This window comes from Rhinolophus sinicus, chromosome 16 (assembly GCF_057876585.1).
Source record: "Rhinolophus sinicus isolate RSI-liver-muscle chromosome 16, RSI-T2T, whole genome shotgun sequence".
In the NCBI taxonomy this organism is placed as follows: Eukaryota; Metazoa; Chordata; class Mammalia; order Chiroptera; family Rhinolophidae; genus Rhinolophus; species Rhinolophus sinicus.
The window spans coordinates 42,003,118-42,029,249 of record NC_142516.1 but is presented as its reverse complement, the minus strand read 5'-3'; the positions used below and the strand labels follow the sequence as shown (position 1 = coordinate 42,029,249).

Genomic DNA, 26,132 nt, shown 5'->3' with positions numbered 1-26,132 from the left:
TTAACTGGGTCACTATGCAAATGAAGGCCATAACACATAAAACTGAGGAATTACACCATTGCAAAGGACCATTGAAACTGTAAAGAATCCTTTCTCTTTTCCCCGACATGCTGCAAAACCTCTTGGTGATTACTTCCAGTGATAACAGCTAACTGTTTTGCAAAACTACCAGATCCATTTTTGGACAGCTGGATAAGCAGTACTATCTACAAATACTTGCTCCCTATTTTACATAACTTATCTCAGCCTTGAGCCATAGTTATCTGGAAGAAACTGTTTGGGAGGAAACAAAGCAGGTTGCTTTGGATGTACAGCTAGGTAGCTTTGCTGTCCTAGCTGTTTATTTAAATTCAAAAGGAAATAAAAATCAGATATCAAAGGGACACTATGCACTAAGTACGGGGTGGGGGGTTGCCAAAAACATGTATATACATGACTTGTTTTCATCTTTTGCTATTGGTATATACTGAATATTACAATTTTAATATGGTTTTTTCCTTTCTTAAAATGTGTACATATATTTTTGGCACCCTCTATATTTTTATTTACCAAGTACTTGTTATATGCCCAGCCTAGCACTGTGCCAGGAAATTAAAGGGAGATTAGAAGTTAAAGATCATTATTCTCCATTAACCTAAAATATCATCTAACCATGATCAAATATATGAACCAAGTTGAAAATTAGTAGAGGATGTAGTATCGTGTGCGTCCTAAGTTGGTCATGTAGACTACATTTTGCAAGCGTTCAGAAAGCAGTTATAAAAAATGGAGAATTTATAAGCATCATCATGAAGTAACTAGGTGCTGACCATATGCTTGTGAGATTTTGAAAGTCACAGGAACTAAGACTATTTCTTTGAGAACATATTTAGGTTTAAAGGACAATTAGACAACAGTTCCAAAACACACAAAATAAGATAGTGTGGATTCTGTCACTATTTTACAAATGTCCATGGGAATGGGGAAGGAATGCTGAAATATCATCAAGTAAGGACTGGGGAAGTGCCATTGTCTTATGGGATGATCTATGGAGAAAACCAAACTTTGCCCTTAACTTGTGCGTTTTTCCAACTGGCAAATTGACTAAATAATACACATTTTCTCTTTCAAAGAAGATATAGACGGTTCCTAAGAAACTCCTTTACCATTTCTCAGTCATCTTTAATATCTGCATTATGCACAACTGAAAAGTTGTCATTCAGCTGATTAGAGTTTAATCTGTGTACCCTTCTTTATATGTACAGATGTCTTTCTCCCTCTTCCCAGAAGATTGTATAGTGCTTCCAAAGATGTACTTAACTGCCTGATTAATTACTGGATCTCTATGTAAATTACTGTCAAGTTTACGATGATAATTTTATCACTTATTCAGCTTGATGAACATTTACAGTTTAATATATCTGACAAAGTCATTTGTATAGACCTATAATATAAATGAAGGTACAATAAATCTATGGTAAGTCTATAATAATAATGACAATAGTCTTGAAGTAATTTGCTAACTACAGACATTTCCCTAAGCAATTACAAGATGTGCTATGTTAATTTAGAGAGGAATTCCAAACGAGGCATTTAAAACGTAATAAGATGCCATTAAATGAAGAGAGACAGGAGAGGGGGAAAAGAGAAAGGAAACCCTAAGGCTTGAACTAGGAGAAATGATTCTCAGAGCTACTGACCCTTGCAAGATCCACGTTTTCCTTGGATTTTTAGACACAAAACAGATTTCTAATTGAAGGTGATTATCTAGTTACTACATCCCAAATTGCATATATTTCTTGTATTGAATCACATCAACCCTTAATTATATGGAGCATTTATCAATTTGAAAGTCCAGTAAAACAGTAGAGTTCCACATACAATAAGAATGTGCTCTGCAAACTCTGAGATACTATAGGACCACCAAGTGTGATTACGGTTAGTGACAACAGTCTGCCTCCTGGTACTCATATGGATCTATGTATGAGCTGAATTATAAAATACATTTTACAAAGAAATCACAGAAAAAAACAGCCTGGTTTGCTCTTGGGTTTTCTGAGGTATGGACACCCATATGCATGCCTTTTATTCCCTAGAAATATACATATTGATACGTCACTATTACCATGAGAAAAAAAAAAGTATAGCAATATACAATTCTAAAAACCAAAAGACAAGGTCCTATAATGCAATTTTTATCTCCATGAATATGACTTGAGAGCTTGGTGCCTCAAAGATTGATAGCTTGATCAAGGCAATACAACAGTGAAGAAATATGCACACTTCTGCACAGCACAAATGTGCCTTTATAAAATATAATTCGCATTAGGTAGGTTAATTAAGATTCACATGCAAGTCATTGAAAAATCCCAAAGTGGACAAAAGATAATTTGCTAAGGAAATACACAAAAACAAGAGTAGCATTCGTTTAAAGGATTGGAAGGAGGGTCTTATTAATACTTGAGTTGTCACCATTGATTACCAAAATGACATACATCCAAACAGCTTACAAAGGCCAAAGTACACTTGTTTTCTTAGAAAAGTTCTCTGAGCAATGCAGAGCGGTGCACAAAAAACAGAACAAAATTAACAAAAAAACCAAGAGTGAATCCAATCACATATAATATAATCTTTGCCAGCAAACAGGTTATACATACACACACACACACACACACACACACACACACACACACACGTGAGTGTGTTTTAGGTACTGTTTTACTGAGATGAGTCAAACAGCATTCATCTTGAGAATCCAGGTTTGGCAGTTTTCATTGACTTAGCATAGTGTTTTCACCCAATATAATAACCTGCATTCCTAATCAAATATATCCCAAAGAAGATTAACACTGACCAATGTGGTAGAGAAAACTGTCTTCCAGTTGCCCAAACTGAAATTGAGTAAAATCCATTATTGCCAAAAATGCCTTCCCTTCCTTACCTCGAGGGTCATGTTCACAGTACTAATGGCCACTTTTATTTCTCCATCTGACAGTTCCTTTAGGTCCTTCAGCATTCTCTGTTCAATACTTAAACCTGTGGATGAGAGGGAAGAACAGCAAGTTAAACTTGGGGAACTTTTCGGGGTAATATCAACAGACGATTATTTAAATAATTTACCCTGCTAATTTCAATATTTTCCCCTCTAAGATTGCTTTTATCCATAATAAACACAAACATATTAAGGCAAAAATCACATTAGTGACAATATTTGCATCAGGTAAGATCCCAGCAGGAAAAATAATTCACCCCTTATAATCCAAAAGATTCTGTAATGGCAGGACACTTACAGAGATGTAGGCAGGACTGAGAGACTGAATAAAAGATGGTGAGCATCCAAAGACTAGCAAAGGGACAAGGGAAGGAAACAGAGACCTGGACCTGCAGAGAGGGGCTGCCAGAGACCTAGCACACCAAATCAGGGAGGGAGCAGGGAAGAAATACTAGTCTCTCTCTTCTCCTTCCCTCAACCCCCACACCCCATGTATTGCTACTCTTCCCATTGACCAAAACCTACCAGAAGCTTGTAATCTTCAGGGAGCCCAGGAGATTAAATACTTAGGGGTCAGCCTCTGGAGGCTCAGAGCAGATAACGACAGAGAATGGAACAAGGGGAGGTGGTCAAATGAAGAAAAACTAGCATAACCACACAACTGAGCCAAATAATACCTAACAAGGCCAAAATTTGCATATAGGCTACACTTACGTGAGCCCCCTTGTTTTCTTGTATAATTTTATTAAAAATGCACTTTACAACATGACCCATAAAATTGTGATAATTAAGTTGGTGGCCCTTGTAATAGACTCTGGTAATAGAAGCTATTGAATTACTTAAATGATGGGAATAATAATCCAGAATGGTGAAATTATCTAGAACTGCATAGTTTTAGTCAGCTGATCAATGTACTTCAATAAAATCTATGGCCAAAAAACAGGAAAGGGTCTGGCTTGACATTTAATTCCCACCCTAGGTTATTATATCTGAGGAGGCCTATCCTCTTGGGAAAAAGACCCATAACAAAGTCCAGTAAAGCACACATATCCATCCCAGATGTATGTTAAGACACCACTTGCCCTCCCAACTTAAAGCACAATCACAGCAGTCTGGGCAAACAGATAGGTACTAAATATTTTTCTTTGACTCAAAGATTGAAAGCCACATTCTAGCATACTACAACATAAAATGATTTATAGAACATACAGTGATATTAAAATTTTTGTTTAGTTTCGAAAATGAGTGACATACCCTCACGCAGCTTTATACATCCGTACATCCACACGAGCATCTGTATCGAAGGAGTGGCAGATGTGCAGTGCCCCACACACATTTCCTTAGATGTCCCCACCACAGTGAGCCTCAGAATGGTGCTCAACCCTCAACACCTGCATCTCTTTTCCTGAAGTCTTTCTCTGGCCACCAGAGCCCACTCGAGGGGAACTAACAGCCCCGGGATTAAGTAGCCTTCAGTATTCCAGTGGGATGCTGGTTAAGTATTGAACAGCCAGCACAAAAAACCTGATTTGTAGTGTTTGCCAATTACTCTGGTGTCAATATTTCTTGTGGATGATGTCAAACTGCAAAGCCAATGTCAACCAACTCACAAAATTCCTGAAAATTTAATAATCAGCTCTTAGAGCTCTGATGAACAAGTTCCAACACACCACTGCACCCGTCGGGGGGGGGGGGTGACCCTGACATGCAATTTTACACTCTTTCCCAGAGTTCCCTAGTGGGATGAAGGCCTGATTTCCTATGGAAGAGAACTTGCTTGATTACGCACTCCATCCCCTATTGCTGTTTCCTGGGGTCACCTCTCAAATAAACTGTCTTGGCTCAGTCTCTGCCCCCTGGAGGATTCCATGCTAAGGGAGAATGCTTTGCATCTTAAAGATAGATTGTCTGGGTTTAAATCCTGGCCTCACTACTTGCCAGCTGTGTGTGTGATGAGGGCAATGCAGATGCCTCTCTCCGCTTTATTTTCATCTGGAAAGTGGGGATAATAATAGCACCTGACAGGGTTGTCGTGAGGATTTAGTGAGAATCCATAACTTTAGCAAAATTCTCCCATCAGAACCTTGTGTAGATTAGGCACTCAATGAATTATAGCTATTTATTATTATTATAAAACAATTGATCCAAGAAATCAACTGTCTTGATAAAGCCTAGACTTGGAGAATAATTTTATCTGCTTAGCTGTCTCCTCCCTTATTTTTTTCTAAAATTAATTGATTTATGAAATCCCATGGTGTTTGCCATTGCTCCTGCCATATACGCAAAACAGAACCCTCTCAGCACAGGATTTCATTTTATGACGCATCTGAGGTGTGCGTTAGATGCGTGAATTAACCACATATCCAGGCACGAAGGCCTCACAGGAGAGTCTGCAGTCCAGGCTCTCTGCTTCTAGGTGAGCCAACATTACATGCCTGAAAATCTTTCACAAGCACGAACAATAGGGAAGAAAGCAAAGGCACAAGCAAATTCACCTTCTGGGGCCTGGCAACACTTCATACCACCAATCAGCCGTACTTGGGAGCTGTGGCCGAGCTGGGGGACAGTCACTCACCCTGGGCACTGAATTGGTTCTCCTGTAGGACGTTGATAATGTCCTCTCTTGGAGGCAAGCTAGGAAATTTTTCTTCCAGGATAGAAAGAATTTCCTCCTGCTTCTCTGAGAGCTTCTCGGATTCCATGGTCATGTACTTGAAAAGGATGCTACCTAAAAGGCATGAATAAAAACATCCTTAAACTTTCCAGCCAAGCCAAGAAGGGGGCCAGGAACAGCAATATTCTCTGGCCTCTTGATCTAGGCTTTTGCTTCCAGTTTCTTGCCTGGACCAAGGGCCTCCACAAGTGTAGCATTCAAGAGGAAATTTTTAGAAAATCTTTCAGATACCATCAGCCCTGCCTCATTATTCTCAGGTATTAAACTCTACAAGTTAACTGACTATAGTACGCTCTATGGCACAGAGTTATTGGATAAAGGAGCAAAATGTATAGCTTTCTCCCCAAAATGCATAGCCTTACAAAAATGATATATGTTGCTTTTAAATTATTTCAGAATGGAAGTTTATGGTAAAATATGAAAAACATTAAATGTTATTTAATATTTCCCTTCAATATTTCACAGAGAAAATTGGTCCCACTCATCACATTCCTGATTTCACATATGAACTTCCTCCGTTAAACTACTAAATTACATAGTCCCACTGTCGGCAGCAAAGGAATCTGATAAGGTGGTGAACCTGGAGTCTATTCCCAATCTTCCAGGCACCACACAGTTTTGAAGCTATTTACTATTATCTAATTATAAAAATTCACAAGCTGGGTCTAAATCATAGGTTTCAATTACAAAGTAATTTGCCAATATATGAATGACCAACCTCTCAATAATTACTGGAATTTTCACCTTGAAAGGCAGGAGTCACTACCTGTCACATCCCCTTCCCCTGCATCAGAATAACATGGAATCATGGAGGAAAGAGAAGTTTCGCTTGATAATCAATGATTAATCTCCCTAAAAATCCCAAATCTATTGATTAATCAAAATGTCACCATCTCTCTAGCTTTCAGTGTGGCCTTAATGATAATCATGGGGGTGGGGGTGGAAATAAAGAAAGAAAGAGGTAAAAATATAGGAGAAATGGAGTGTTTCGAAGACTGATATACAATCTTGGCATCTACCCTGAGACCTACAGAATCTAGAGGTTAGATGTACATTCACCATTAAAACATACTAGGAAACCCCAAGTAAGTCATCTAACCTCTCTGTTCTCATTTGCCCAATTTTAAAACAGAAATAACACTATTTCCCAGCTTATAAGACCATACTGAGAATCAATGAATGTAAACATTATAATGAAAAGTAAATATTGCCAAATATATTTAAAGCATTTCACTCATTCATTCCTTCAGCAAATAACTATTCAGCATCTACTATGGACCAGGCACTGTACTAGAGGCTAAAGCTTCAAGACTGAAATAGAGATAGCCTTGTCCCTTGAAGCTCATAGGAGTTTAGCAGCTACAGATAAGTAAACACATAACTTTTCAATATAAAGGGGATAAAAAAATATCAATGGGGAAATAAATAGTACTCTGAATCTAGGCCAGAATTTAGCTTTCCTTTTCCTGGGAAAGGTTTCCTAGAGACAGTACACCTAAGCAGAGACTTGAAAGATAACTAGGGACTTATGGCAAAAGCAAGGTAACAGGGAGATCACAGCTCAGGCAGATCACGTGCAAAGGCACCGAGGTGAGAGAGGAGTTGGCCAGTACAAGGAACGGAAAGCAATTAATTAGAGCTAGATAGTATATTTTTAGGGAGAAAATGTTGAGAAATTAGGTTAGAGAGGTAGACATGGGCCAGGTCAGAAAGGACCTTAACAACCCATCTTAAAGTTTGCCTTTTATATTCAAAGGGAACTAGGGAGTCATTAAAGAGTTTTAAACGGGGGAGGTAACATTGTCAAATTTATGTTTTATAAGAATCACTCTGGCAACCATGTAGAGAATGAATTAGACAAGGCATACCAGAAGGATTACTTAGAAGGCTGTTTCAGACGAGAACTAAGGAAGGAACAGTCAGCAGGCAGAAAATTGAACAGATTCAATACAAATTATCATTTAAAGATGGGAGTAGCCAGTTGGATTCTGAGTACACAATTTCTGACATAAAATCCAAAGTAATATTTTCTCTTGTTTTGCATTATTTCTTAAGTTAAAATATACACGAAGACCAGCCAGAATATAGTGGGCACAGAGCTGTGCCCATCATTACATCACATTAAGAAAATAGCTCTTCATCTTGCATTTCAACTGCAGTAACACCATTCTGGAAGGGACAAGTCCCCTTGAGCAAAGTTTTCTATATATAAAGGAATTTAGGGGCAGTTTCCCCCAAAGATTCTTTTTTTTTTTTTTCCTGTGATGGTATCAGTTACCCAGGTGACTATCTTAGAATCTAAGATCCTGAAGAGAAGGTAAGTGCATAGAGGTCACCTCAATGTTTGGTGTTGCTTTTCCCCCTCACAATATTCACTAATTCATAAGTTGTAGCCAATGAGCTGAGAAGGTTAGCACATCTAACAGTAGTTTCACAGAGGTAGGGGGACAAAAATTGGAGTCTAGGGCTCACCACAGAGAAGGAATCTTGGTTAAACAACCCAAGTTTTTAAGTGGGACCTGTAGAGAGCTAAGTCCTGGAACAACAGCTGGGAATACTATCGTCTGCAGGGCAAATCTGGCCCACTGCATATTTTTACAAATAAAGTGTTACTGGAACACAACCACACCCATTACTTTACATATTGCTTTCGGATGCTTTTGTACTTCAGTGACAGGATAAGATAGTTTAAACAGAGAGCACAGGCCTGCAAAACCTAAAATATTTACTATCTGGCCCTACACAGAAAAAGTTTGTGGACCGCTGCTATAGAAGGGTAAAGTAAAACTAGAGAAGGGATTAGAAAGCACAAATTAGTAGTCACAATATAGTCACAAGGATATGAAATGCAGTATGGGGAATATAATCAATAATGTTGTAAAGATTATGTAGGGTGCCAAATGGGCACTGGACTTATCAGGGAGATATAGTCAATGGTATCATAGCAGCTATATATGATGTCAGAGGGGTAGTAGATTGCGGGGGGTGGGGGAATATCACTTTGTGAAGGGTGTAAATGTTTAACTATTACACTGCTTTGTACACCTGAAACTAATAATAAATAAATAAATAAATAAATAAATAAATAAATAAAGCAGTCTTCATGATGACTGAAATCCTGATTTGAAACAGTTCAAACACAGAACAGATTAAGTTTATCTGAGTCTCTTCTGCCTTTAAGGTATGAAAGTAAATCCTGTGTAGAGCAAAAGAATTTCATCATACATAACCTCATCATCTCTATATTTTTTATATATGATATTCAGCAATCAATAAAAAATTACCAGACGTAATGAAAATATGACCAAATGACTAGACTCTCCAGAGGAAAAAACTCATAAGGAAAAGAATGGAAACAGAACAAGAGGGAATAAAAAAACTAACTGGTGAATTACAGTAGAGAATTAGAATCTATAAATAAAATATTCAAAAGAAAATTGAAAACTGTAAATTTAATAACAATTTAAGAACTCAAAAATGCATTTAAGAACAGATTAGACACACTGAAGAAAATATTAGTAAACTGGAAAATATTTGAGAAGAAAATAGTCATATGAAGCATGGAGAGAAAAACGGATGAAAAATAGAGAAGAGCATAAGAAACATGGGGGACATGGAGAAAAGTTCTAACATACATGTAATAGGAGTTCCCATTGGATAGGAGGGACTTAAATAATATATGAAAAGTAAATGGCCAATCATTTTTCAAAGTTAATGAGAAATAATACTCTAATATTTAAGATAAACTATGAACCCAAATCAGGATAAATGTAAAGAAAATAATCTCAAGACACATGACAAAATGGATAAAATTACAGAGAAAAAATCATTTAAATTAATCAGAGTAAAAAGACATATTATTGTCAAGGGAATTACAACAAAACTGAGAGCTAACCTCATTTAAAAGGATGAAAGTCAGAAGACAATGGAGTTACATCTTCAAAGTGCTAAATAATTGCTTATCTAGAATTCTATACTAAATGAAAACATACGAGTATAAAAAAATGAAGAAAGAATAAAGACATTTTCAGAAAAATAAACTGGAAGTATTTGTTACAAGAAGACCTACACTAAAAGAAATAGTAAAAGTAGAGGAAAATTATTACAGATGAAAGCAAAAACAAAATGCAAAAAGGAAAGAAGAAAGTTGGAGAGTGCAAAAATGTGGGAAAAAATCAATATTCACTGTACAATTATAATATCTGTGGAGTTTAAAATATATGTATAATTAAAATGCATTTCAATGATAAATTGCAGAAGGGACTAAGTAGAGATAAATTGTTCAAAGGTTCTTGGATTATCAGGGAACTGGTTAAAATGTCAGTTTATATGAGATTTTAATTGTATGTTATAATTTTTATTGTAACTACTAAAAGAATTTTTAAAAAGAATTTATAACTAACAACCTAACGGGGGGGAAATGTAATAGCAAAAATATTTAGTATGAGCACAGTAAAGAAATGAGAGGAAAGGGGGATAATGTGAGACAAGTAGAAAACAAATAGCAAAACCCAAATGTAAGAGCAATTACATTAAATGTAAAGAGACAATTAATGTTTAGTGGGTATAAAGTTTCAGAACAGCAAAATGAAAAAGTACTAGAGATCTGTTGCACAATAATGCATATATACTTAACACTACGGAACTGTACAATTAAAAATGGTTGATGGTAAATTTAATGTAATGTGTTTTCTACCAAAATAAGAGACAAAGTACTTCAGCTTAAATACAAAAGTGATCAAACTGAATTTTAAAAGCTACAATATACTGTTTACAAGAGCACACCTTAACTATAATAATATTTAAAGACTAAAAGTAAAACGATAGAAAAATATTATAACATTGATATAATACACTAATATCAAAGTAGACTATAAGACAAAAGAATTACTTGAGATTAAGACAAATTATTATTATTATTATTATTAAAGGGTCAACCCTCAGGAAGATACATCAATCCTACATTTATATGCACTAATAATATAGCTCCTAAACATATAAAGCAAAAAATTGACAAAACTGGATAAAGAGAAAAATATACAGTGGGAAACTTTAACACATTTCCCTCAGCAACTCTAAGAACAAGAAGAAAAAAATCTGAAACATGTAGAATATTTGAGCAACATGAGTAAAAAACGACCTGACATATTGAACATTGCTATCAACAATGGTAGGTTATGCTTTCCTTTCTACTGCAAATGAAACATTGACCAAAATTGGCCATCTGTTGAAGCATCAATCAAATCAACAAATTTCAAAACACTGCAATCACAGAATTACATTCTGTAGCCACCATAAAAATAGTCTGAAATCATAATAAAACAAAAACTAGAAAATTCCCAAATGTCTGAAAAGCAAACAATGCCCTTCCAAATAACTGATGGTAAAAGAAGAAATCACAACGTAAATTAGAATATATTTTAATTGAATGGTAAAGAAAATATGACATTTAATCTTATGGGATACAACTACAGCTGTGCTCTGGGAAATTTTATACCCTCAAATGCATAAGATGTTAAGAAAAAAACAGAAAATTCAACTAAAAAATGTAGAAGGATCTAATAAAGATAAAAACAAAACTTAAAGTCATAGGAAGTAAAAGAAAGTTTACAAAACTAAAAGTTGACTCCTTGAAAAAAGTAATATAAAGAGTTTTGAAAACTATCAAGAAAGAAAAGAGAAGACGCATAATTTACCAGTATTAAGAATAAAACAGTGACATACTACAGGTTTTACTGACACTAAAAGATAAGTACAACATTATTTGAATAGGTTTTAAAATTTAGAGGAAGTGGACACTTCTGGAAAAACTGAACTTGCCAAAACTGGAAGGAAAAGAAGTTGAAAATATGGATGTTTCTATTTTTATTTAAAAATTAATCCAGAGTTTAATATCCATAGTTCCAAACATTTAAGAAAGAACTATACTAATTTTACACAAATTCTACCAAATAATTTTTAAAAAAAGAACACTTCTCGAATTATTTTCTGAATCCAATATAAACACCATCCAGTATTGACACCAATACTCAACAGGGACATTACAAGAAAAAAGAATTTGAGGCAAATCTTTCTCATAAACACAGGTGGGAAAAATTTTTTTAAACTAGTCCCAAATCAAATTAGCAATATGTAATAGAATAGTGTATAGTTACCAGATAAGGATTTCGTAGGAATTAAAGGGCAATTTAACATTTAAAAATTAATCAATATAACCCACTATATTGATAGAATAAAAGAGAAAAAAATCATGATCACCTCAATAGATGTCAAGTAGTAGAATCACTTGATAAAATCCAAGATTTAATCATTATATAAACTCTCAGCCAAGTAGAAATAAAAGACAACTTCATTGATTTGACAAAGGACATTTATAAAAAACAAAAAAGAAAAAAAAGCAAACATTATATTTAATTGTGAATGAGGCAATAACGCCGGATACTATTTCCATTCAGCACTGCAATGTGAATCAGAGCCAGAGCAATAAGGCAAGCAGCACAAGTAAACGGTATAAGTAAAGGAATAAAAGGAATAAAAAAAAATCTTTCCTCACAGATAATATGTTTGTGTATATAACGAATTCAAAGAATCTATAAATATGCTTAAAATGGTAAGTAAATTTAGCAAGACTGCTAGATACAAGTTTAATAATACAAAATCTCCTGCATTTTTATAATCAATCACAATTGTAAGATCAAATTTAAAAATTAAAAAAACTGTAATAGCAACAAAATATAAGTTACTTAGGGATAAATTTCACAAAAATATATCTGGCTTACAGTCAGACCACGAATCCAACTTCTTTGATTTTAAGATCTTGATTTTAAAATACATCAAATAGAAAAGGAGTACTCAGACAATAATCTAACAGATATTGCATAAAACAGAGTCCTACTAATAGTTCAATAAAAAGAGATTGACACTGGTATATGATGAAGTGTGACTTGACAATTAGGTAGAAAGGCTACACCCTACTGACATAAATGGAAAAAAATAATGAGCGTCAAAAAGATGCTCACCATACTCCAAGTTATTTCTACTGCATAAGAAAGGATATGGCCCAACTTTATCCAAGGGACTCATCTACAGCAATTTTTATTTCTTTGCCATAGACACCCATTTAGTTAACCACTTAGTTACATATTACTATCAGGATATATAACAGCCAAAAGCACTTCTTAGCAAAATCAAACCTGTTTTTGGAGTAAGAATTGATTTAACTTCCAGCAAATTCTGCAGAACTAAAAAACTATTTAAATCCATATACACGTACCCAAAAGTGGCCCAGCTATTCACAGGCCAGGGGGGATTAACAACAAGCAACAAAGAAAGCAATTATAATAAAATAGTAACAAACATTACATTCCATTTAGAAAAAAAATCAACCACAGTATTCTTTGTTCAAAACAATGGAAAAGTGAAGGACCACTTGCCAAAAGCAATTGCAGTGCATTAATATTAAACATGATCTAATGAAGTCAGAAGTTGTTTGGGGAAAACATTCAGCACAGTAAAGGCATATTCTGCATGATAAATTCTTAGCAGAAAAGAAGGGATTTAAACCTCTTTCCTTGTTTCACCTGGGATTGATTTTTTTCACACTGAAACAAACAAACAAAAAATTAAAGAATGAATAGAGAGAGGAAAAGAGGGGAAAAAGAGGGAAAAAGATAGAAAATATAGCTTAGCTCACATTTTTGCCCGAAAAGTGATTTTAAAAAGTATATTATTCAAGTGCTTAATAATCTTATAAATTTAAAATGTCTCAATTTAGTAAGGCTTATTTTAGTATAGCAGAAGAAATAATTAACACTCTGAAGCTGAGGACTTGTTCTGGTTTTTATATCAAGCTGGGAAAAAAAATTTCTTTCCCCTACCCCCAATATACGCCTTTCCTCTTCCTAAGTAAAACAAGTAATGTAAATTCCCTTTGGACTTTGTAACCATTTCAGGAGAGGGATGATTCACTCTTTGGGTGTGAGAAGAAAAAAAAAAAAAAAAAAAAGCCTGGCTCTGTTCCTTTCTTATTTGACCTCCTTAAAAGGATCTTTTTGAAGCTGTTAGTCCAGGCTACTAAAATAGCAAGGAACTAATCTTTATTAAAGTTCAAATGGAGTTACCAATAGAAAGGAGAGAAACTGTTTCTTAAAAACCTAGGGCATAGTTTTTCCACATCCTGACTAAGAACAGTTGTATTGCTATTTGTTTCACTATTCATGTTGTGGCTCTGTCAAGCCCTTATACAAATAATGCAAAAGGCCTTTTGAGTCAAATGTGGTCTTGATGGAAACATGCCTTGTAATCCGCAGCAAAAATCTCATCGTTGCCGGTTAGTTCCTGGAAACAAACACACACACACACACACACACACACACACACACACACACACCCCCAATGTGATGATTCGGCAATTTAATGGACCTTAAATTTGGCAACAGTCCTCTAGTACACATCTCTAGGGAAATAAGAAAATAGAAGTTGAGTCTGGCAGTCTATAGTAATTGTTTGCCTTTGGCACAAACCCAGGACATAACCAAACCCCAATGTTAGGCCACTGTGACTGTATAATGTAACTTTCCGATAGGTCAGGCTGCAGCTTGTCTGAAAATGATATCTTGTAAGCAGATATAGTAGGAGAAAATAAAAGGAGGAATCGGAGGCAAGACGACAAGGAAAGGAAGGAAGGTGAAAGAAAACAAAAAAGGTAACCACAACAGAAAAACAGAGGTGAGGAGGGGACGAGGAAGTGAAAAGACACATTTCCAAAAATCAGGGTCATTTATGATCTCATTTGAATGAGCACATTCTCTTAGACGAATAATTTCTTACACAAATAATTAGAAAATAATCTATGAAGTAAAGCTGTGCCTTTCCAGATGAAAGTTATGCTAATTATCTGTATCCTGAACTTTCTAAATTTGAGGTATGTCCTATTAAAAGACAGCAGCAGGGTGGCCAGTTAGCTCAGTTGGAACGTGGTGATGATAATACCAAGGTTGCCAGTTTAATCCCTGTACTGTGAGCTGCGCCCTCCTTAAAAAAAAAAAAAAAAAAAAAAAAAAAGACAACAGCAATACCTAGCTATTGTAAGAAGTACTAATTTAAGAAAATACAAATTATTTCAACTTTGTTAAATCCCCTAAAAAGTCGAAACACACAATGGCCAGGACCCAGAGGACTCAGACAGGGGAGATTATTTGAGAAACAAAGCAGTTTATTTCTACACTGGCAATACAACACCTACTCCTAATTGGTATATAAGTGATCATTTAACCACATCCCTAATAATCAGGTTCTGTCTCAATATTTGAATGTAATAGTATCCCATAATGCAAACAATTTGATATATAGATCCAGCAACAAGTATAAGATAACAAAAGATTCCACTATGATTGAATGTAAATACTTTTTCTGATATTTAGAGAAAAACTTCAGCATATATGCATAATAAATTTGGAACAGAAAATAAATTACTAGACTAAAGGTGAAGTTGATTAAAACAATTTCCATACACTGATGGAGGAGTGGGAAAGTATCTGACCTATTGTGCCAGTTCATGTGTAGGGCACTATTGCATATGAAGACAGATACAAAGAAAAAATACTTTAGACTTAGACTTTTTTTTAAATGAGGAACTGGTATACATGTTTGTTTTAGCAATAATATATGACAATTAATTAGATTTCTATTTTTCCATTGGTTCTAGGAAGCTCATCTCCAGCTTCAAATTGAATACTATTTTTCCTCCTTCAATTTTTTAATTCTGTCTTGATCTTATTTCTTTCTCTACATGTTTTTATGTTTCCTGATCCTGACATTTTTTCTGTTTTATTATATTTGCATGCATTTATCATATTTGCATAAGCCACTTAAAGTATTCTATAGGAGAAGGAAGGATATACAACATCAGACAATTAAGTTTGTGAACTCATCCTAGAGAAAGCGCTACATACCTCATTGCTGAATATAACTATGGTCACCTTCAAAGTACTCCCCTTGAGAAGCTATGCACCAATGCCAGCACCTAGTCCACCTTTCAAATCAATTTTGGAACTCTTTTTTCTGGAATGGCCATCAGAGCTGTCACCATATTACCTAAATTTGATATCATCAAAATGTCTTCCTTTCAATATTTCCTTTATCTCTGGGTAAAGAGAGAAGTCATTGGAGCCAGATCAGGTGAGTAGGGAGGGTGTTCCAATACAGTTATTTGTTTACTGGCTAAAAACTCCCTCACAGACAGTGCCGTGTGAGCTGGTGCACTGTCGTGATGCAAGAGCCATGAATTGGCGAAAATTTCAAGGCGTCTAACTTTTTCACGTAGCCTTTTAAGCATTTCCAAATAGAAAACTTGGTCAACTGTTCGTCCAGTTGGTACAAATTTATAACGAAGAATCCCTTCATATCAAAAAAAGGTTAGCAATATCACTGCAACAAGTTCATGAACTTAATTGTCATACGTCGTCAATGTATAGTCAGCAGGACTAGATTGTGACCTGAGTAGGTGGTTGGCAGTGCCTTTTACTGAAATGGGGAAACTGGGACAAAAGCAAGTTTTGCAGGCACAGGGAACTAAAAGGGTTCCATTGCAGACAGCCATGATTAGGTGGTGGTGCTAACCTGACATGCATGTGAAGATGTCACATGGGCACTGGATATGAACCTGGCTTTCTAAACAGAGGTCACATTTGGAGATACAGGGAGTCATATAGCTTAAGTATTATATTTGTCTCAGAACTAAATGAAGTCAACATATGGAGAAAGAAAAAAAAAAACAAGCCCAAGACAAAGTTCCAGGGTACTGCAATACTTACAAGTTGACCAGAGAAGAACTAACAAGCATAACTAAGGAAGAGTAGGCCCAACCTTTTGACCTACTAAGAAGCACATTGAAAATGACAACCTTTTTTTTTCAGCAGACAGGCTAAAAGGCATACTTAGGGTGCTCTCCAAGGATTGAGGAGATCATATCTTAGCCCACTTGAAATCCGTTTATATCACGCCCGTGTGCCTCAGCCTCATGCGTTCTTGGATACGACCATGGGAATGAAAGCCAAAGAATAACCAAGTTTATTAAGCATTTAATCCATAGTAAGTTCAGATTTTAGGGGGTACAAAGTTTACAATAATATATCCTCTATAGTGTTCTGATTATGAAGCTTTTAAAGACTCTCCAAGTCAGCTGTAAATATCTAATCTCACAACATATGAAAGTAGACATTTTTCAAAATTCTTTATGGCAAGGGTGTAAATAGAAGTTTTGCATTCCATCAAGTCCGAGAAGAACAAAAAAAGCCATGTTCTAGAAAGGTATGCCAAATTAATGATCATTTTGAGTACCCCAAAATATAAAATAATATCATAGTTGCTTATAGACAAAACCCTTTAGAAAGAAAACTATTCATGATATGAAAATAAAGATTGCTAAAATTATTTATAGGCACATAAGAAACCCCCCTTTAGGTTTGATGTCAATATGTGACTGGAAAATTATGAAATCCAAGTTTGAGTTTAGTGAATATGGTAAAATTTGACTTGATTCCTTTCCTATACTTACTGAAGATTCCGGAGCCTTTAAAAATTGGCTCGTTGCCTTTCTGAACACTTAAGTTATCTCTTCACAATCAAACTTCTTGGATAACAATCCTTTGTTTCTCTTGGCAAAACTATTCAGTAATGTTCCATCTCCCCTCCACATATGTAGCACACATACGCACACAGGCACACCTTGGCAAAGGTGTCCAGAGCCCTCTTCCCACTGTCATAAGCCCCTGTGTCTTCTCCTCCTCCGATTTCAGCGACTCTGACTCTCATGACAGGATCATGTTGGAGTCTTCACAGGTAGAGGTAATTCATCCCCTCACATTCTAATTTCCAAGCAACAAGGAAGCGATATCGCTTCCTAATTCCACTCTAAGCCCAACCTTATGAAAAAAATCTCTGATTATAAGAAAAACCAAAGTCCTTTACCATAGGTTTAATTCTTGGCAGCTTTGCTAATTGAAATCAAGATAACTAACCAAAGGGTCTACGTTCCTTCTAATTCCCTAAATTTGAATATTACCATCATCATCATCATCAATATTACAATATCACATCTTTGCACCAATGTATTACAGTTTGGTACTATTTTGCTATTTATAGAAAACATAATGATGAGCTATTCATTGACTACGATTCTTTCCTACTAAATAACACATGTATTTTTTGAACAATAAACCAAAATTCTTAATTTGTTAACAGAATATTCTCTAGTGTTCGCCTGCACCCCAACTTTGCACTGTCAAACAACTTCCCTCTTGGATGAGATCCCCAGTTACCTTTATTTTCTTTCTGTTCTGCCACAGAGACAAATGTTTGTGCTCATATAGTTTAGTTGAGGGCACAGTTTCCCATTGAACATTTTTATAGATGCCCCTAGCCAGCAAAATATTTAAACAGGTTTACAGGGGCCATTAGTTCCAAAACATTTACAGGAACTGTATAACTCTTGAACCTTTTTCTCTCTGATTTGTGGAAGAGACAGAGGAAGTGAAGGAACAAGTCTTTAAAAGAGTTGAGTCAACATTCTCTTGGTCGTCTTCCTTTTTTAATTCTTTCAACCTGTTTATCACTATTTTTCACATTCTTGTGTTAAATATGCCTGAGAAAAATCTATGCCTACCATATTCAAGAAAGAGTGTTGAAGGAGAAAAAAAAAAGCTTTATACAAAACCCAAAACTGTCCTAAGTGAGATAGTACAGAACTTCTGTGTCGATTTTGTGGCACCAAAGTCAACAGAAAATTTCCAGCTTGGAAATTACTTTTTGAAAGTGCTGGGCTCCACTGACAGGTGAAATAGAGATCAGGAGAATAATTGATGATGATGTGCTCGAGACCACAACGCCTACAGCAGGCTGAGTGAAGACTGAACACATTACAAGATGAGGAGAGAAGGAGGTGACAATGTGATTATAAAAGTCCATCCTGCATAATATCACCAAAATGAAAGGTGTTATTTTTGCCATCCAAACAGTATTATATAAACCAAACATGTAGCAGTATCAGAAGATATTTCAATGTGGGAATGTGGAATTCTAACCCATATTCCTGCTGTTGTGGGGGCAAGAATCACTTCTGGAAGCTGTTAGATGGCCAGAGGAGCTATTCCAGCTCCCCAACAGAGGTGCAGCGGTTCCATTTAATATTCTTGTCTAGTGAAACAGCAAAGATCTTTCACGCCTATTTTTAAATGCACATTTTTAATATTCAATATAATGCTACTCTTTAACAAACTCTTTACTCCCTGCCTCTCTGATGAAGCTTCCCGTGGTCTTTAAAGGGATTGTTAACCCAAGAATGGATCACACTCTTTCTGCATGAGCAAATTGAGAGACACTCCATTAAGCCTTCCAGTATTTAATAGAAAGAGTCATCTCTCACCTCTGAGGAGATGAGCCAGCTGCTCGGTGATGAGCTCGGGAGCCTCCTGGAGAATCTCTTTCACAACAAGGGAGGAAGAAGACTCTCGGAACTCAGGCCCAGCATCACTCTGTTCAACCGGGCTAATGACTTTGACAACAGCTGATTCTAAAGTTTTGTCCTCACTGTAAAGCAAATGGAGGAGAGGAAGAGAAAGAAATATGACTTGTTTTCTTACTTTTTGGAATCACTTAATTTTTTCTCCCACACAAAAGACTTCCTCTCAACAGCCAAAAATATGAGTAAGCGCACATGATTCAGAAGAGTAGAGCCTTATTCTATGTGGTTTCACATTTCATTTTAACTAATTACCTCCCCAAGATTCTTAGAATGCCTTCACACTTTACCACTTCTATCTTTTGTTTTGCTGCTAGAAAATAATAATAATAATAATAATAATAATAGTAATAGTAATAATAACAATAGCTAATATTTATTGAGCCTCCATTAAATGGCAGATACTATTATAAATACTTTTGGAGTATTATCATATTTTATGCTATAAAATGAACGTATGAAATGGGTTCTATTAAAATTTCCATTTTGCAAAAGGGGAAACAGAGGCATGAAGATGTTAAGAAATTTGGGCAAGGTCACAAAGCTTGGTAGTAGACTAACTTGTATTTAAACTCTGATAATCTGGTTCCAAAGCTTGTACATCTAATCATGGTGCTGGAGAAAAAAATACTACTGACTTATTTACTTCCACAATCACTCTGTATACGTGAGATAGAGTTGGCTTTTATCAAAGGAAAGAAGAAAGATGTGGATAAAACTAACTGTATTCTTTCTTATCAAGTGCCACAACCAAAAGAGTGGCAATGAAGGAAATGGAGATATCCATTTATTTTTGAAAAGCATTCTATTTTATAAACAAACTTAAAGTCACAGTTCACAACTTTAGCCTCAAAACCAGCGAAATGTTTCCATTTTAATTGGTAACAAAACTTTTCCAAAATTGCAATTGACACACATTTCATAGGTCATTCCTTCAGCTTCTTGTACTGTTTTTTCCATATCTACTTGCATTTGTTGGTCTGAAAAGGTTAACACATAAATTTAATAAAGCATGTGGTCACCCTGAATACTGATAAATGAAGTCAGTCAAATAACTTACTAATAACTCTCAGCCAGAGATCAACGATTGATTGATCAATATTACTCAAAAGAATTTTGTGTGTCTCAAACACCATGAGAATAAAAACAGCCTCACACAGGGAGATTATTTTCAAAACTCTTTACAACTGAGTGAACCACACAACTGACTTTACAATGTATTCATACCTAAATATGCTTTCTAAAAAACGTTAAATAAAAAATTAGATACTTGCACAAGATTTTATTTCATGTATACTAAAGGCTACATGGTTAATGTCATCAACAATTAACAAAGTGTACAAAAGACTAACATCTCAAAATAGTGAAATGTTTAACTGTGACTCTTCATTTGGTAGTATTAGAAAGCTTATCAAAGGACATCTTTGTATTGGGTTGTAAGGTCTTTGAAGGCATAGAATCTCTCTTATTCCTCTTTATATACCTTTAGATTCTTGTACTAGGTAGCAATTCTTAAGTATTTTTTGAAGGAGACAAAAAAGGACCCAAGTTCTAATCCAAACTCTTCTACTAACTGTATGTGGTGCCTTGGATAAGTCATTTGCAGCACCAGGTGTCAGGTTTCTTCTCCATAAAATATGAAGTTCAAACCACAAGACTTTAAAAAAACAATCAATTCTCCCTTATAATATAAAATCCTATGAATGATGAGGCAATGAGCAAATGATGTTCATAGACCAAGTACATAATTTTCCATTTCCCTACTGAGATTTGTTTCTTAAGAACCTTTCAGTTTTATTTAGTGTTTCATTTCCACTTTCATTATGTATTTTCAGCATCAATACACAGGACAGTTGCATTACTATAAGAAAGTGTTTGAAATGGTTTAAAATTATAATGTTGGTCAATTTTACAAGAGTCCTCCATTCAAAGAAGTCATATTTGAAATGCAAAAGTAAAAACAGAGGCTTGGCATAGTCTAGATTTTGCCATAAGAGAAGAAAAACTATTTCCTTTCCTCTGAAAGTCCTCTGTTTTACTAATCTCCCCAAACCACAAAAAATGTGAACAAGGTGATGCTTTACGCAGATGAGGCTTCATTAAAAGACCAAACCTCCAGAACCTCACCTCGATAGCACGTTGCTGTGAACAAGTGTTATAGATAACTTCCCTTCATGATTTAGCTGATGAAGATTAATTTCATCTCGGAATATGTGGAATGATTCAGAAATATTTAGCTCTTCTAAAATAAACCTTGTCTCAGTAAAGTAGTTGAATTCCGTCCTTGGTATGTTCAGCACTGGCAAACAGAGAACGCCAGGTGGACTGACCTACCAAGACAAAAGGTAACAATCACTGACAAAATAGGAGGAAAGAATACAATTACCGTTTTTTCAAGCCCAAGTTTAACCAGTAAAGGGAACGAAAGTCCTTTGGCCTTGCTAAACCATTTGACATTTGGAACCTACTTTTCTAGAACCCCATTAGCAGAGCATTACCCTAATATTTTTTAAACTTCTTGTTAATCTATATGAAACCTCTCCTTCTTATACCTTACTTGAAATATTTTCTGTCTCATTTCAATACCTCCACAATTATAAATATATGCATTTTCCTCTTCAGAGGAACCAAATTCACGTTGTTTATGGAATGAGCAGAAAATTAGAATGATTGAATCAGGTAAGGACTGTGGTGACACAGAAAGACACACAGTCCCATCTCTACAGGATGCCTGCCACTCAGCTCCAGCCAATTGTTGACATGAAAAGACTTCAGGCCCAAGATAGTTAAATCTCTCAATTACTCAAGAAAAGTTGGAAATCTGAATTTTGAGGTGTCATCTGCGATGTTCACTTGTTATTAATTTCTTAATAAAAATACTATGTAGCTTAATGAAGATGCATTTATAAGCCAGATCTTGGTCTACAAGCTAATTGCTGTGATTTCTGTTGGTTTTGTACATTATTTTTAAAATCTTGTATTAAACCTCTTATTAAAAATTGTGCTAATAGAGGGAAACAAGAGATGGATAGCAGTTAGAGAACTTCAGATTCACAATAATAAACATATTTTTCTATAGGAATTGAAAAAAATAAAAGGGTTTTTAAAAATTACTAAGCGTGTATAACAATAAACCCTAAATATCACTGAGAGATTGTAGGGTTTGGTAATACTGAATTTTTACATGAAATTAATGATCTTTATTCTCAGGTCATCACCAGTTCTACCACAAGCATAGTGCTTATTATGCAGTTTAACATTTTTATTATTCATCTCTCTTTCTTAGCACTAAGATGGCAGGGCTTCATATCTGTTTTGTTTAGTTATGTTTTCTAGTCTGGCACAGAGTAGAAATTTAATATGCGTTTGTTGAGTGAAATAAATGAATAACCCCCAGCTATAGTATATGAAGCACAAAGCCATTCCAACAAAATGGTTTTTGTCCCACCTGTCAGGCCAATACTAAATCACAATTGTACAATAATTATTAGTAATTTATGTATACAAGTTATTTTTCCTGATTAATTGATAGAGTTATAGCCAATTCCTGATGTTAAAACGAGTCAAGAGCATGTGGCTTGAGCCTCTCTTGGCCATCCCTATTCTGAGGTTAGAGTCAGAAGAACTACGGTCTAGCCTCAGCCTCTGCGGTGTTGCATTGAGAAAGCCAATTTCTTTTCTGGGCCTCAGTTTCCCCATCTATACAATGGGGTTTACCTACCAGAGTGAAATGGAGCCATGCATGTGAACCTGCAAAGTTCTGTACTTGTCCTATGCGTTAATACTCTGAGAGGGAATAACCAGATTCTCAGGGAAAATGTCAATGGAGATGCAATTTCTGATAGGGCATGGAATCCAGTAAACTAAGAGCAAAGGTACAGTGTGTGGGCCTTCAGTAATTCCTATTTGTCTCCATGCTCCATGGCGAACCTTAGAAGAAGGAGAAAAGAGGCCACCTATCTCTTTATCTATCTATTTTATCTAGCACAACTATTTTTCCCACTCCTATTGTGGAATGTCGTTATATCATTCAAGACATTGTAGTTGTTGATGGTGTAACTATTATATAATTTCCTTAAGAGACCATGTCACTATCAGTCTAAAAACCAGTCCGGTTTGATCAATTCTGTGTTCTCGAGACAAGCAACACTTTTTTTTTCTAGGAGTCAAAAACGCCAGTTAATAAGTTAGTATTTAATATGCATCTCTTGACACAAACACACTTATCTCCTCATACCAATTAATCTCCCTTGTAAAGTTCAACAAATTTTAAGATAAATTTGCTATAAAGCCCGTATATAGAGATCAGAATACTTGCCCCAGAATTCTGGTCAGCTTCTGCCCTAAAGCTATTCTTGCCACCCACAGCTCATTCTGGAAGACTGAGTTTCATGTGAATTAACTCACTCTAGATTCAGCTATGCATATTCTCAGACCCAAACAAAATTGGAATAAAACAAACCAGACTCCAGAAAATTAAAAATTGTGTGAAATTGGAAATAGCACCAAAATACTCATAGTGTACTTTTTTAGGCTTTAAGGTAACACATTATCATGGTCTGATGTATGTTATGGAATGGAAATTTTAAAACAACTTATTAACAGGTCTTTACCACCTATATAGGCATATTATAGACTTCACAGAATACAAAGATTCTCACTCAGGAGAGATTATCACTAACTGAGAATGACGTTGCTATACAAAGTCAGGGCTAAAAGGCAAACACAGAATATAGATGTGACATGTAATACCTCTCAAGAGGTTACTGAAAATTTCAGCCAATATGCTCTGTAATTCATGTAATGTTCTCACAGATTATTCTGCACATAGTTTTCTTCTCCTGAGGTCAAGACCATCCAACAAGGATGATAAAAGAAAACAAAAAATTCTGACCCTTATTTTTGTTAGTTCTTTGAATTCCCATAGAGGTAACCAACTGTTATAAAATTTAAAATATTTTTAATTTGAAAACATTGATCTTATTGAAACAATGTTGTATAAAGAGAATTGGTAAGAAATAACTTGAACAATGCTTGTTTAATGTATTATAATACATTATTCTCTGCAAAAATAAACCAGAATTTGAAAAATTAAGTTAATAGGTTTCTTATTTTCCCACAAAATGTTTGTTCTTAAAAGTTACAAAAAATAAACAAATAAATAAATACATAAATAAAAGTTATATCATAATTCAAATTAAAAAGCATAAACTTCTTTTCCCTCACCTTGTCTAGAAAGTAAGCATATGTGAAGGCAGAAATAAGAGAATCCAAGTCACATGATTTGTGTCCAATAACCACATGGACCTTCTCCAAGCGTTTACTTCGATTCTGAAACAAATTCAAATAAAGCATTACAATTTAATGTGCAACAGATCAATCTAAAAAGGACATTTTTCAACCATTTTTGTAAAATATACCTTAGCTACATTCATACATGATTGCAGAAATTCATAAATGTACCATGAAGTTTTACATGAAGACATAAAATTGCACAACATGTTTAACATTCAGAAATGCTCATTTAAATTTTAATAAATTGTCAGGAATAGAACATTGTTGGTTCACAACGTTGGGAGCTTCCCTGGGTGAAATCTGAAAATGGCCCCCATACCCGGAGGGCAAGAGTGCTGCAGAAAGAGGTGGGCCACTCCAGATTCATAGGTGGCAATATTAATATGCAAGGGGACTTACTTACAAGGTTCATCTTGGACAGCCACAGGATAAGTAGATCTTTGCACCTGCCCACCAGAATCTTAAAAGTTTATGCAGAGGCCTGAACTGTGTTTAGTCACGTACGGTCTCAACAACACATTGTATCGCAAGGCTGTGTCCTTGAAGAAGGGTGGGAACAGTGGGCAGAACATATATTCCAAGGACAGGGGAGGTGGTGAGGAGCCTCCAATTGCCAGGGTCTAGCTCACAGCTCATCTGGTGGTCATGTCCTCTCAATGACTACCTCCAAGAAAAAATGTGGTTCTATTAAGATTATCCACAATCTAACTTGATATGAACTGTAACTCTGAGTCATAATTTTTTAGCAAAAAATTATTTTGGTGAGAGTAGCAGTTCCATAGTATTCTATATCATTTCCTTATATAAGATGTTCTTCTTAATTTGACAAAGTGACTTTTTTCATATGCCCCAGACATGCACCACACAATTTGGTCGGAATTCATTTTTTCATGCCACATTTTGGGTGACAGGGTATGTTCTCTCTGCATTATATTCCATAATTTAATAAACGAAAGTTGTAACACTTTTCCTCCCCTCAGAGAAAGGAATAGGATTCAAAGCATTGCTCTAAAAATACAAATCAGTTGCTATTAAAATGTATATATAGTCACTTCTCTAGAAGAGGAAAATATACTGTTGTCTTTCCTGGTTAACTCAATATTTACTTAAAATTTCTTTATAGAATTCTGACCTCCTTTTGAAACACTGGGTTGGAAATGCCAAAGAACTAATCGCTTCTAGCAAATTCCACAACAAACCTGTCCAATAACAATATTGTAACCTAAATTGATATCTTTACAGTATATCAGAGATGTCACATGTATATTTCCCTCACTTTTCATCCTTTGCTTCAATTTCTCTTTTTAGGACTGAGTAGAAAGCCAACTCAATTGTAATACTGCTCAAGAAGGTTATTTTAAAAAGTACACTGGTGATGACTATAAAAGACTCAATAAAAAAGACTTCCTATTCCTTTATCTACAGAACAAAGATAAAGCATTATTTAGTAATTTACTAGGTATTTTACAAATGAATCTATAAATTTGTTAGTGTTTGTATGGAACTGCTGGTGTTAGTTGAAAACAAGTTATTAAACAACCAGATTGTTGCCCAAGGAACATAATAAAATAAATCTTGATGTGGGCCAGGTTAAAGAGTCTATCAATATAGAGAATGAGGGCAGGATCAATATTGCAAATAGGTCATCCAATAGGTAATCATGCTAAATTAAA

General features: G+C 35.2%; 1 protein-coding gene across 7 annotated transcripts in view; it reads right to left on the bottom strand.

The window, feature by feature from the left end:
* PRUNE2 (prune homolog 2 with BCH domain) overlaps positions 1-26,132 on the bottom strand; it is a 229,750-nt gene that overhangs the window by 154,746 nt on the left and 48,872 nt on the right. For all 7 annotated transcript variants that reach the window (XM_088793194.1, XM_074330577.2, XM_074330579.2 and 4 more), the window contains exons 2-6: positions 24,391-24,495; positions 21,292-21,494; positions 19,069-19,232; positions 5,547-5,699; positions 2,921-3,015 (exon numbers count right to left, since the gene is read on the bottom strand). In XM_088793194.1, the coding sequence (XP_088649320.1) occupies positions 2,921-3,015; positions 5,547-5,699; positions 19,069-19,232; positions 21,292-21,494; positions 24,391-24,495 (720 nt within the window). The remainder of the gene's footprint in view (positions 1-2,920; positions 3,016-5,546; positions 5,700-19,068; positions 19,233-21,291; positions 21,495-24,390; positions 24,496-26,132) is intronic.